This window comes from Trachemys scripta, chromosome 2 (genome assembly GCF_013100865.1).
Source record: "Trachemys scripta elegans isolate TJP31775 chromosome 2, CAS_Tse_1.0, whole genome shotgun sequence".
Classification (NCBI taxonomy): domain Eukaryota; kingdom Metazoa; phylum Chordata; order Testudines; family Emydidae; genus Trachemys; species Trachemys scripta.
Window position 1 is genome coordinate 57109619 of NC_048299.1, and position 13423 is coordinate 57123041.

General features: G+C 39.6%; 1 protein-coding gene across 1 annotated transcript in view; it reads left to right on the forward strand.

Annotated features, from left to right (window-relative positions):
- Positions 1-13423, forward strand: part of DNAH11 (dynein axonemal heavy chain 11) — a 294982-nt gene that overhangs the window by 100429 nt on the left and 181130 nt on the right. Inside the window, exons 31-38 of the mRNA XM_034759480.1 lie at positions 256-387; positions 1270-1430; positions 1934-2090; positions 2209-2354; positions 2982-3098; positions 7926-8064; positions 9587-9679; positions 9838-10032. Of these exons, the coding sequence (XP_034615371.1) occupies positions 256-387; positions 1270-1430; positions 1934-2090; positions 2209-2354; positions 2982-3098; positions 7926-8064; positions 9587-9679; positions 9838-10032 (1140 nt within the window). The remainder of the gene's footprint in view (positions 1-255; positions 388-1269; positions 1431-1933; positions 2091-2208; positions 2355-2981; positions 3099-7925; positions 8065-9586; positions 9680-9837; positions 10033-13423) is intronic.

Sequence of the window (13423 nt, forward strand, 5' to 3'; positions counted from 1 at the left end):
TAGATCTCACCATTCAGAAGGTTTTCCTGATATTGACTATAAAAGTTCCTGTTTAACTTTATCCCAGTGTCTAGAACTGATATGCCCAGAACTGATCTAATGTTCCAAACATACTTGGTAACTTATAACCATGCACATGCAAGATAGCTTATGTGGTAATTGAATTCATTATATAGGCAGAATTTATCTCCCATGGTGGTGGTGACTGGGGCAGTGGAATGAAATGTTGCAACAAAATTATTGTCATCTTTTTAGATCACTCAGCTAAACGCTCTCATTGCTTTGTTGCTGGGAGAACTTGCCTCAGGTGACAGACAGAAGATCATGACCATTTGCACTATAGATGTTCATGCTCGAGATGTGGTGGCAAAACTTGTTGCTCAAAAGGTAAATTGTAGGGTGTAACTTTTTTCATACGATGTTTTAGGGTTTAAAAGGAAAAAAGAAAAGGACTTTAAGCCAAGCATGTGTCCAGGCTTGCATGAGTGCATAAGGAAGGGGCAGATGATATGGTTGTGGGCACAAGGACTACCTGCTTCCCAGCCATGTACCGAACCACTGGCCATACCTCTCTCTGTGGTACATTGCCTTCTGTAGTCTCGTACTTGGGTGATGAATCAGACCCAGAACCAGGTTCAAACTTTGATCAGCAAAGGGTTCCTTTCAGAACCTTAGATCATAAAACTATGAGCACAAGTTATCCTTGGGTAAGCCAAGTCTGTTCTTCAGATGATGGGTTCCATGAAGGCATGTCTGGAACTAGTCTGTTTTTCTGTGTAGCTTCTCCATCTTCGAATATTTAGCCATTAGTTGTTTTGTTCTGATCTCTGTTTAGCCCTCCAGAACTGGAGGCCTGTCTGTCTCACATGGTGGTTGCAGGATAAATATATTCATACATACAAAACTTTGTTCTGGTGAAACTGAAGTTACAGGTACGTGTCAGTGGTCTGAATGCATATTACCTTATATTGGACGGAGAGTGAAGAGGGCTTGGGAGGTAATCATAGGTGCTGGAACCAGGGATGCTGGGGGTGCTGCTGCACCTCCTGGCTTGAAGTGGTTTCCATTATATACAGGGTTTACAATTTGGTTCAATGGCTCTCAGCATGCCTGGAAGTAAGTATAATCCCTTATAATTGCTTGTAGTAGTTATTACTTGTAAAAGACTAGGTGTGAAGCCTACTGATGACAGTTAAAGCTTTTGGGAGTGTCTGGTTTCTTTCATCTCCACAGCTTCCACATGACATAATGTTTGTGCAATGGTTTTAGGTCACTAGTTCCCAAGCTTTTGCTTGGCTGTCACAACTACGCCATAGATGGGATGAGGCCCAGAACCACTGCCTAGCCAACATTTGCGATGCTCAGTTCCAGTACTTTTATGAGTATTTGGGAAATACCTCTCGGCTAGTTATTACACCTCTGACTGACAGGTACTGACTGTTAATAATGAACTATCTCTACTTGATTCATTTAATAGAATACAAAGTTAAACTTTCCATAGCAAACCTCTGTGTTCTTTCATAAATATGTTTAAGGTCCTTCTTAATATGACAAATGCAATACCTTTATGTGCGTGTGTATAAATAAAACAAATGGTATGATCTTCGTGTTTGTAAAATAGATAAAATTAAATATATTCCCTAGTTGATGTGCTATAGGTTCTCAGTGTAATCTGACAAGTATTGAAATTAGTTTATGTACCATTCTACACAATTGGCTTATATATGTAAAATAAATATTTCAAATTAAAATGTTGCACTTCACTTTTTACACGGTCCATCTCATGCAAGATCCTATTTTAACATATATGCACAAGATATACAATTAAGGTTTTGGTGATATCCTAAATTTCCCAGCTTTTGTGGTTTTAAAATCTCCACCATGTTAGTAACATTCTTTGCATGCAATAATAATTGTGTCTCATTGCTTAAAGGTGTTACATTACTCTAACACAGTCTCTACACCTGACAATGAGTGGGGCTCCTGCAGGGCCAGCTGGCACAGGCAAAACAGAGACCACCAAAGACCTGGGCCATGCCCTTGGTATGATGGTCTATGTCTTCAACTGTTCTGAACAGATGGACTATAAGGTATGGTATTTTATCAAACAGTGGTTTCAGTACAATTTTATTTTTTTAACATACAATGCATTAAAAAAACTTCAATCTTTCTGAAAATAAATACTAAATGGTTGATCCTATCTTTTAGTCCATAGGAAACATCTACAAAGGTTTGGTCCAGACAGGTGCTTGGGGATGCTTTGATGAGTTTAATCGAATTTCAGTAGAAGTCCTATCAGTGGTGGCAGTGCAAGTAAAGACTATACACGATGCCATTAGAAATAAGAGGAAGAAGTAAGTACTTTAATGTCATTTTCTTTATAGGCCTTTGCAAAGGCATAAGTACAAAAATTTAAAAGTATATTTCTAAAAATCCTGCTATGGACATTTCCTAGTGTGTATATGGGGTGTGGGTGTGTGTATGTCTATAATATATGTATATCTAGAAGCTAATTTAATATGTAATATTAGCTCTGTCCCCCAAATTATAAGAAGAAAACACCTAGAATATGGGTGAAATACTGTTCCCATTGAAGTTAATGGGAGTTTTGCCATTCACTTTAATTCTAGGATTTCACCCTATGTAGAGTTATTACATACTATGGAGCAGGTCCTTGGCTGTGGTAAATTTGTCCTAATTCCATTGAAGTCAATGGAGCTATGACAGTTTATATCAGCTGAGGATCTGCCCCATTTTTTTCTGTATCTTTGTTTTATTTTTTCTCTTGGATTGGCACCATAACAACCTACCACATACCTCTTCTTGGTCACAATTACCTGCACAGATTTTTTCCTAAATCAGACAATCTGTTCTCCATTTCAAATGGATTTTTTTTTTAAGATGGAAATAATTGTTGGCCTCTAATCAAACTGCAGTATTATAGCAAGTAATTTACTTACATCATGTCATGGTTATTGCAGATTTTTATTCCTTGGAGAAAACATTACACTGAAACCATCAGTTGGGATATTTATTACCATGAACCCAGGATATGCTGGTCGAACAGAACTACCTGAAAATCTCAAAGCTCTATTCAGGCAAGTATACTGTAGATTATCATTTAGAGTACTCATGCCACCTAATGTCACTGGCCTGATTTGCAGTGTAAGACAGTTTGTGCTTATTTCAGAGTTTCTGTGAAAATGTTCAACACGGTTATTGTTTCTGCCCATACAAGTTGATAGGGGTGGATGCACTTAATAATGGAACTTTTTTTTTCATATTTTTTCTTATTTTTACATATATAAAGTGTAAAACTTTTGAATACTTAATAATATAGGAGATCTACACATAAAACATACATGTGCACAAGGATATCCACTATTTTGTGAATAATTGCAGCAATTGTGTATGGAAATCTATGCAGATAGGTTGAAAGGCACCAAATTTACCTGTTTATTAGGGCTCTCAATTAATCGCCATTAACTCATGCGATTAACTCAAAAAAATTAATCGTGATTTAAAAAATTAATTGTGATTAATCGCAATTACCAATTGAAATTTATTAAATATTTTTGGATGTTTTTCTACATTTTCAAATATATTGATTTCTATTACAACACAGAATACTAAGTGTACAGTGTTCACTTTATATTTTTATAACAAATATTTGCACTGTAAAAATGACAAACAAAAGAAATAGTATTTTTCAATTCACCTCATACAAGTACTGTAGTGCAATCTCTTTATCATGAAAGTGCAACTTACAGATGTAGATTTTTTTTGTTACGACTGCTCTCAAAAACAAAACAATGTAAAACTTTAGGGGCTACAAGTCCACTCAGTCCTACTTCTTGTTCAGCCAGTCGCTAAGACAAACAAGTTTGTTTACATTTACAGGAGATGCTGCTGTTTGCTCTTTATTTACAATGTCACCTTAAAGTGAGAACAGGCATTTGCATAGCACTTTTGTAGCCGGCGTTGCAAGGTATTTATGTGCCAGATATGCTAAACATTCGTGTGCCCCTTCATGCTTCGGCCACCATTCCAGAGATATGCTTCCATGCTGATGATGCTCCTTAAAAAATAATGTGTTAATTAAATTTCTGACTGAACTCCTTGGGGGAGAACTGTAGGTCCCCTGCTGTTTTACCCATATTCTACCATATATTTCATGTTATAGCAGTCTCGGATGATGACCCAGCACATGTTTGTTTTAAGAACACTTTCACAGCAGATTTGACAAAATGCAAAGATACCAATGTGAGATTTCTAAAAATAGTTACAGCACTCAACCCAAGGTTTAAGAATCTGAAGTGCCATCCAAAATCTGAGAGGGACGATGTGTGGCGCATGCTTTCAGAAGTCTTAAAAGAGCAACACTCTGATGCGGAAACTACAGAACCCGAACCACCAAAAAAGAAAATAAACTTTCTGCTGGTGGCACCTGACTCAGATGATGAAAATGAACATGCGCCGGTCCGCTCTCCTTTGAATTGTTATTGAGCAGAACCCATCAACAGAATGTATTCATGTCCTATGGAATGGGGGTTGAAGGTGAAGGGACATATGAATCTATAGCGCATCTGGCACGTAAATATCTTGTGATGCCGGCTACAAGAGTGCCGTGCAAACGCCTGTTCTCACTTTCAGGTGACATTGTAAACAAGAAGCGGGCAACATTATCTCCTGCAAATTGTAACCAAGTTTGTTTGAGCAACTGGCTGAATGAGAAGTAGGACTGAGTGGACTTGTAGGCCCTAAAGTTTTACATTGTTTTATTTTTTAATGCACTTATTTTTTGTACATAATTCTACATTTGTGAGTTCAACTTTCATGATAAAGAGATTGCACTACAGTACTTATATGATGTGAATTAAAAATACTATTTCTTTTGTTTTTTACAGGGCAAATATTTGTAATAAAAAATAAATATAAAGTGAGCACTGTACACTTAGTATTCTGTGTTGTAATTGAAATCAACATATTTGAAAATGTAGAAACCATCCAAAAATATTTAAATAAATGGTATTCCATTATTGTTTAACAATGCGATTAATCACAATTAATTTTTGTAATTGCATGATTAATTTGTTTAATTGCTTGACAGCGCTACTTTTTATATGCTTGAACAGATGTAAGTATGCCCACGTACATATATGTTTCATATGCACTTATTGAAAATGTGGCCCTTGTTTTAGTTAATAAATTTTTGGGTTGGTGATTATTGGACGGACATGAAGCATAAGCACTGCAAAACTGTTTAATATATTTTTGGTCATTTTAGGAGCCTTACTTAAAATATGTGTTGCATAATACACCATATTACCAAAGAATTTAATTAAAATGTAAGAAGTATAAGCTTTAACCTTTTATATTATCTTTAATTTCCTTTACATGTTACATATATAATTCTAACCTGTGGTGGTTCTTAAATTGTGTCAAAATCCACCTCTGTGTAAGCAGGTGTGCCTCCATTTAATCAACAGAATGGTAACCACCTATGCCAATGGTGATTTTAATCTGATGGTTAGATTTGAGATTCTACTGGGATCTGACTGGAAATATATTTTGACTTCAGTGGAGTGACACCTGCTTACATAAATGTTGACTTTTGACCCAAAATCGTTACTTTTGCCTTAGTGCTTTTCATGATTTCATCCAGCCTCAAAAGAAAATGAGAGATTTTGAAGTTCAATCATGTAAAGTACTGAGGTCTAGTGGAGTAAGCTGTAAGATTTTTTAGGGCTGAATTGGCGCTTCAAGCTCTCACTCACCACCTGGGATTTGTTTCTCAGAGTCATGCATCTCTGTGGCTGATTTTTACAATGTAGAACCTTAGGGCAGAAATGAGCCCTGTGGTTTGTTGTTGTTGTTTTGGGGTTTTTTTAGCAGTGCATGTTTGTTCACTCATATTACTTTCTTCTACAACTATTAAGCGATGAGGATGAATAGCAAGTGAGTGCTTGTCTGAAGACTGCTGGGGGAAGCACTTCCCAAAAGCACAAGACCTCATCCTCAACTAAAGTGGTGGTTGCATGCAAAAAAATATATATATATATTTTAAAAAAAGTCTAAACCCCCAAAATCATAAGAACAAAACTAGAAAACACTGTTGTCCCACCTTCTCTAGTTGCTCCTCCCAAAGGATGGAAGCTGTTCCAGAGGTTCCTTCTGAGAACAGGGAATCGGTTTTTAGTCATGATGACAAACTGAAGCAAAGCCTCCATGAAGTGAAGCAGTCACTATAGTGCTAGAGCGAAAACAACCAAGTATTGATAGACTCCATTATATTTAACCCAAAGAGGGTGGAGTGACAACTTTAAAAACTTGATAGCTATGGGCAAGTGGCTGCAGTAGTGAAGAAAACAAAGTCTAAACTTGGAATTTAGAGCCATCAAACTAGTTCTTGTTCAATTTCCAAAATGCTGTCCTGCATTCCACATTGTGATGCCATCTGACAACATGATGGATATGTCATACCTTTTCAGATAGGTCTGGTGTCCTATTTTGCATACAGGATGGGATTTCTTTATTCCTTTTCATATTTCTGACTCTATTTCTACTTGGTACATTACTGTGGACTAGTGGAGATAATATGAAGCACAATGGAAAATATTTTCTGTGATTATTTTCTTTCTAGGATTGTCATCTCCACTAGTCTGACCCACCCAAAGATAGTGGAGTACAGAAAGATAATGTAAATTTTATCCTCTTATAACAGAAGTTCATCAGCAAGTGCAGTTTGAGGTCAATGGAGAACTGGCTATTAACACAATACTAGAGCCCTGCAAATCCATGAATATCCGCCGACTGGATGCGGATACAAATTTTATATCTGCACAGGGCTCTACTAACTCCTCTTGTCACCATTTACTAAAATCTCAGAAGAGATAGCTAAAAACATATCAAATAGTAAACTAATATTCCATGCAAGCTGATGCTGTGTTTGTCACCTGAGTTATGTTCTGTTAGGTAGGATATAGATGGAGTATAAACCTTCATACTTTAGGATACAAGGCAACTACTAATAAGGATTACGAAGAATTTTCCATATGGAACTTTTATTCCAGAATTGTCCAGGACAGGGTTTTTTTGCACCTTCATCTAAATGAGAAAAATTCCTTGGACTACATGAAGCACTTGTTCTGAACCTTTTTGTTAGTTTCTGTGTTCCTTCATGATTGTGAATCGGAGAAGTTCATTTGATCACAGAAGGAAGGAAAGGTGTTCCATAAAACACAATCTCTGTTAAAATGTAATCCACCCTATGGAAAAAATTAAGAACTACTACATGTTTCAAATAGTGATTTAATGAGGGGCCTCTTTGACCTTATCTCTCTTTTTGTGTCTGTTTTTGGTTTTGTGTTGACTGAGATGTTTTGATGGCTGGATGGCTTGCCAATGTGTATTCTGTTTTAAAAATCAGGAATAAAATATAAAGTTTTTTTTTGTTTTTCAAAAAAAAAGTAAACAACGTTTTATTCTATCTTAATCCTCCAGGAGGATTCAATCTTGAAAGAGCAAATCCAAAATGGTGACCAATACTTGAGTGGCAGGACTTTGTATGTTCCAGTATTCACTGTGCCTTGCAAGTATCTGCCAGTCCATCACACTAAGTGACACTCATATATTGTTCTGAGGCACTAGCGCTGAGGAGGCTGCAATATCTGACTTGAAAATCTGCACTTTTCAACCATGTCCTTTGTATGTAGCAATGTTACTGACTGCTAATAATCAACAGTGCCTAATTAACCATTATTTTTTAATCTGAAGCAGAGTCCTTGTTAGCTCTGACTGACGCACATAATTGTGACTCTCTTGAGCTCTGTTTAAGAATGTTTATACACATCAGTCACTCGATTGAGGTGACTTGTTCTTGCCATGCTTAAATACTAATCTGTGTATTTTGACTTTTTTTTAAGACCCTGTGCCATGGTTGTCCCTGACATTGAACTGATCTGTGAAATTATGTTGGTTGCTGAGGGATTTATTGATGCACGCTTGTTAGCCAGGAAGTTTATTACCCTGTATACTCTCTGCAGGGAGCTGCTTTCTAAACAGGTGAGGGTCTATTTTTGGACTTCTGGACTATATATATGCTAATTACCCCCCACCCACCTCGATTTTGAAATAGTGATGTTGGGCAGAGTGAAATTTGCATAATTTATAATTTTATACATATTTTTTAAATTGCATGTAGATCTTTATTATATCAGCTAAGGTGATGCCCAGTAAAACAGTTGTTGTCATTTAAAATAGTGGCTCCATGCATTCAGAAGTGACTTTTTTCCCCAGTACTTAGTGTTTTTGTAATGCATTAATTTTGGAATAAATAATTGACTATTAACTGTTCAATACGTAGTGGAACAGTTCCACGTGGTGAAATTAAATCATGCTGTTGAAATGTATTTATACTAGGATCTATTGAAAAAAGAAAAACTACTAGGCAATGTAAGAATTACGATAGGTGATTTATGACTGGCTATATTTAGATGAGAGTTTTAAAATTTGCCACACAAATACAGTAAAGAGAACGTCAAATGCAGGAAGTATAGTATCATTGCTAAATTATATAGTAATTGCACTAGGAAGAAGTCTTATTCACAATACTTACCTAAAAACACCCCAAAGTTATAAAAGTCAGATTTATTATTTCCCCCCTTCAACTTATGCTATTTATTCATTTCCAAAAGTATAGTTTGTTACAAGTAAAGGTATTCTTTATATTCAGTTTTATTAGTCAAATGAGCGCTGTCTGAACAACCCTTCAGCTTTTGCCCATAAATCTTGACAAATAAAACCATTGTGAAAGAAAACAGTTTACCTTTCTACATGCATAACTTTTGTAATTCTTGCCTCTTATACTAAAGTTCCCCTCTCACATTCTTTAAAACGTGGCTAGAGACCATTCTGATTTGAAATCTTTTATATGTTTTTGGCATGTAGTAAAAGGGAGATATTATTATGGGATTACAAGAATGTGAGCCAGGGACTCCTGAGATCCAATGCTACTTTGAGATGGAATCCCTTTCTGGGCTTGGGCAAACCACTTAACTAGTTTGCCTTAATCTTGTCATCTGTAAAATATGGATGACAATGCTCACTACTAGTACTTAACATCTATGGTACCTCAAAGAGAGCTTGTGAGATTTGGTTATTAAGTGTTTTGAAAAGGTAAAAAGGTTTTAAAGAGATGATTATCATTGTTTTTATTTTTGTTTTTCCCCTATAATTTATTTTGGATGCTTAGCTCATTCTTTTAGTATGTTATCAGATCTTTTTTTGAATTTTGCAGCATTGAGTACTCACAGATAAACACCTGTTTGCGTTCCGTCATTTCATAAAACCACTTCCATTCAACAGGCCAGATTCTGCTGTCAGATACACCAGTATAAATCATCTCATTGTAAATCTTCTAAAATCAATGATGTTACGCCGTATTTACACTAGTCTAAAATAGTCTAATATGCTGTAAATTCTAGTTTGTCTCTCCATGTAGCTATATATCAAATTGTGTATACTTCTAAGAAAGATCATTTCATAAGGTTTCATGAATAGTCAACGTTTGTTTGTTTTTTCATAGGATCATTATGATTGGGGACTTCGTGCTGTTAAGTCAGTCTTGGTGGTTGCTGGCTCATTGAAGCGAGGAGACAAGAACAGACCTGAGGATCAGGTTAGGTACCTTTATATACAAATTTAATTTTTACAATCATAAGAACTTCTGATACTGTGTTTTATCTCTGAATCCTGGGAATAAAGACAGAATCCTGAAGAGAGGGAGGTGGGTTTAAAGCCCTGTCTGATAATATGTGATTTACCATCCTTTTCCAGGTACTTATGCGAACCTTAAGAGACTTCAACTTGCCTAAAATAGTGACAGATGATATCCCAATTTTCATGGGCCTGATCAGTGACCTGTTTCCTGCTCTGGATGTTCCAAGGAGGAGGGACCTGCAATTTGAACAGATGGTTAAACAATCTACCCTGGAGCTTCACTTGCAGCCTGAGGAGAGCTTTATTCTCAAAGTAAAATAATTCATTGCTTTTAATTACGCCCCTTAAGAGTTTCAATCAACATGATTGCAGTCAAGTTGTATTAGACATGAAGGGTAACTTGCTGTACATTGCAGTGTTCCTAATCTGTCCTGAAAGTCTAGGTGTTTCAAAGGCACTGTGTCATGACAATATATTGCAATTTAATACAAGTAGATTCATGTTAGTAAATACACCTCTACCCCAATATAACGCGACCTGATATAACACGAATTCGGATATAACGCAGTAAAGCGGTGCTCCGGGGGGGGGGGGCGGGGCAGAGCACTTCAACGGATCAAAGCAAGTTCGATATAACGTGGTCTCACCTATAACGCGGTAAGATTTTTTGGCTCCCGAGGACAGCGTTATATCGGGGTAGAGGTGTATGTAGTATATACTGCCCATATGGAGACAGGGAATATTTCTTGTTCAAATACCCTTTTTTTGTTGAAGATTTCTCTTAACAGTACAGTAGGTTTACAGTACCAACACTTCAACACCAGCAAATAAGTATTATTATTTATAGCATATAGTGTGTTTATTTTAGAGAAGACCAATGAGTGATGGCAATACACAGAGCAGTGGCAATAATGGGAAGGGAGAACAAGGGTTGAAGAAGTAAGATCATGTAGTTCTTTGAGTTCTCTCCATATTCCCACTCATGAGTATTGCGCTGCCTAGTGGTGCCTAATGGTAGAACCTTCTCCTAGCAGTGTCCCTTGAGGCGCTCTCACTCGCCCCCCACTTCCCCTCACTGTCTCCAAACATTCTCAGAATGAGGCTGTATCCGAGGGCGCTGCATCCTCTACTACCTCAGCTCCTTACAGCCACATGCTTGGATAGACGTGAACCACTCCAATCTGCTCAGATCCAGAGTTCTTTCTCCTTCAGTGTTCATTAGTGTTTTATTGTTGTTAGTTGGTAGGTAGGTAGTTATTACTGTTTCGGTTCTGGGTGATGGTGGAACTGAAGAGGAAGAAGAAGCTGGGATTCAAGAGGCATGCTTCGTGCCCTGCTGTCTTCCCAGTGTCGGATGTCAGGTGCCTCAAGAGTTTCAGAGAGAGTCACTCTCCCTCTGGGTGTCGTATCTGTTTGGAGACAGACGAGCCCATTTTATCAGTGCATGGAGGCTTATTACATCAGACAAATGAGTTTAAGAAGTTTATATAGAAGATGTCTCTTCCATACAGTTTGAAAGACTATACCTCTCCACTTCCACATACCTTTCCCTTTTCAGGGTATCTTCTTGTGAGGATATTCTACTTTCAGAGGTAAAAAAAATTACTTTTGATAGCAGCTGTTGAGGAACTACCTGAATACTTGGAGTTGAGTTATATTCCAGGTACTTTTTGGTGCAGAAAAAGGATGGGGGAATTGTGACATTCCCCTGGTGTTATCTGGATTGGTGATCTGCTCGGTCACTCCAATCCTCAACTCTAGGAGCCAGCCTTACCCTCCTCTGCAGTGAGAACCGCCACTCCTGGGTTGTTCCCGCACAGCCTCTAGCATGGAAGCTACTCCCAGTTACGTGAGTGAGCACTTTTGGCCAGCCACTGCCTGGATTGTGCAGCCAAATGACACTAGCCAATATCTCCAGTCCCAGACACGACCCTAGGAACCTCCATCTGTCAGTGTCCAGTTATGCCTGCTGACGCTGCAAACTTATATGAGTTTGTCAATTTAACAAAGAAATTGATATGTACCAGGCATCGATGGGAAAGACACTAACCCATGAAGTAAATTCAGGAGTTCATCGCTGCACCTGCCTTCTTTTCCACTTGAATGTAGATCCTAAACCAGGCTCAACAAGGTACTCTGGCTTATCCAGCGTGGCCACAAACATTCACTGGCTTGGCCTGGTTTCATCCTCACGCTATGACTGGGAAGCAGCATCACAGACAATAACTCATGGTGGAAGAGTGCCCAACCTGACATCTGGAGGGTGGTTTACAACTCCTGGCCTCCCTTCATACAGAGCCCATCCTCTGGTTACGGAACCCGCACATCAAGCTCTGATATGGGCATATGAGGGAAGGTCCATATATAAAGCCTTCCATTATTTGCAAGAGGATTTTGGTGTTCAGCAGCCTACAGAAGTGCCTTTTCTCTATCTCATGAAATTGCATTCAGACTTGTCCAAGATAAAATGTTGTTAATCACAATTCCCCTTCTCTCAGTCGTGTTCTTCAGGGAAATGTTGGCAGCTTACCAAAATCACTGAACATTCTAAGGCCAGGTTCATAGCAGCACCGGCCTATGTTGTACTGGGAATACAAGGAGCATCTGTAGCAGCAGAAAGAGGAGAGCAATGGAGCTGGGCCAGACTTCCTCACTCTATAAACTCCTGGACCAAGCACAGGGCCCTAGAGATCCTCCCACTAGTGGCACTGTCTGGGGTTGGGGCTCATCCTGGGAGGGGTGGGGGCGGTAAAGATAGATGGACAGGGCTTCACCTAACCACCTTCTGGACCCAGCACGTAGTGCCAGCAGCCATATCTTCCACTCTGAGGGGAACACATGAGTCAGGAGCTCCCCAAACTCTAGGGGCTGGGGGCAAGAGACAGAAAGCAAGCTGGGCTGGGACTTCCTTCCCCAACCACTACCTGGACCTGGTAATCTGTCTACGCATCTGGAAAAAAAAGTCTGCTAGCTCTACTAGCTGATGTTAGTCCTGTAGGCTCTAATATTTGCAGAGCCTATGCTGCAATGCTTAACGTTTGGGGTTCAAACTCTGCTCCTAATTTGTGACTGGGGTGCAGGCATAGCCGGCTCCAGGCACCAGCCGAGCAAACTCATGCTTGGGGCGGCAGATTCTATGGGGCGGCATTCCGCCCAATCCTAGGGCGGCACAGCCGCTTTTTTTTTTTATGTTCGCCGATCCAGCAGCCCTGTAGGGAGCGGCGGCGCGGAGGATGGGAGCGCCCTGCTGGGAGCGGGCTGCACGCTCCATCTGCCCCAGCCGGTGCCAGGTCTGTAGCAAGCCTGGCAGGGCAGCCCGCGTCCTTCCCTCCTCGCCGACCGGAGCGGCGCGGAGCCCTCCCGGCAGGCGGTGCAGCGGTCGGGGCCGCGTGGCGAGCGCCCCGTTGAAGCCCTGGCTGCCCCCGTTCTCTCTCTCCCCCTGCTCCCGCTCCCTTCCCCCTCCCCCCCTAGCTGGGGCACGTCTGCAGCGCAGGGAGTCCCCCTGCACCCTGGCTCCCGCCAAGCCCCAGAGCCGGCCCTGGGTGCAGGTGGTTTTACAGTTACACTCACTAGACTTTATTTTTACCTTTTTTCTGTGCCTTACCATAATAACTCAGCAGAACTTACTCAGTAGCTGTGTGCAGGGTTTTGATTCGTGCTAACAGGGCAGGTCCAAAAAAGAGTACTGACACCTCATTACAGG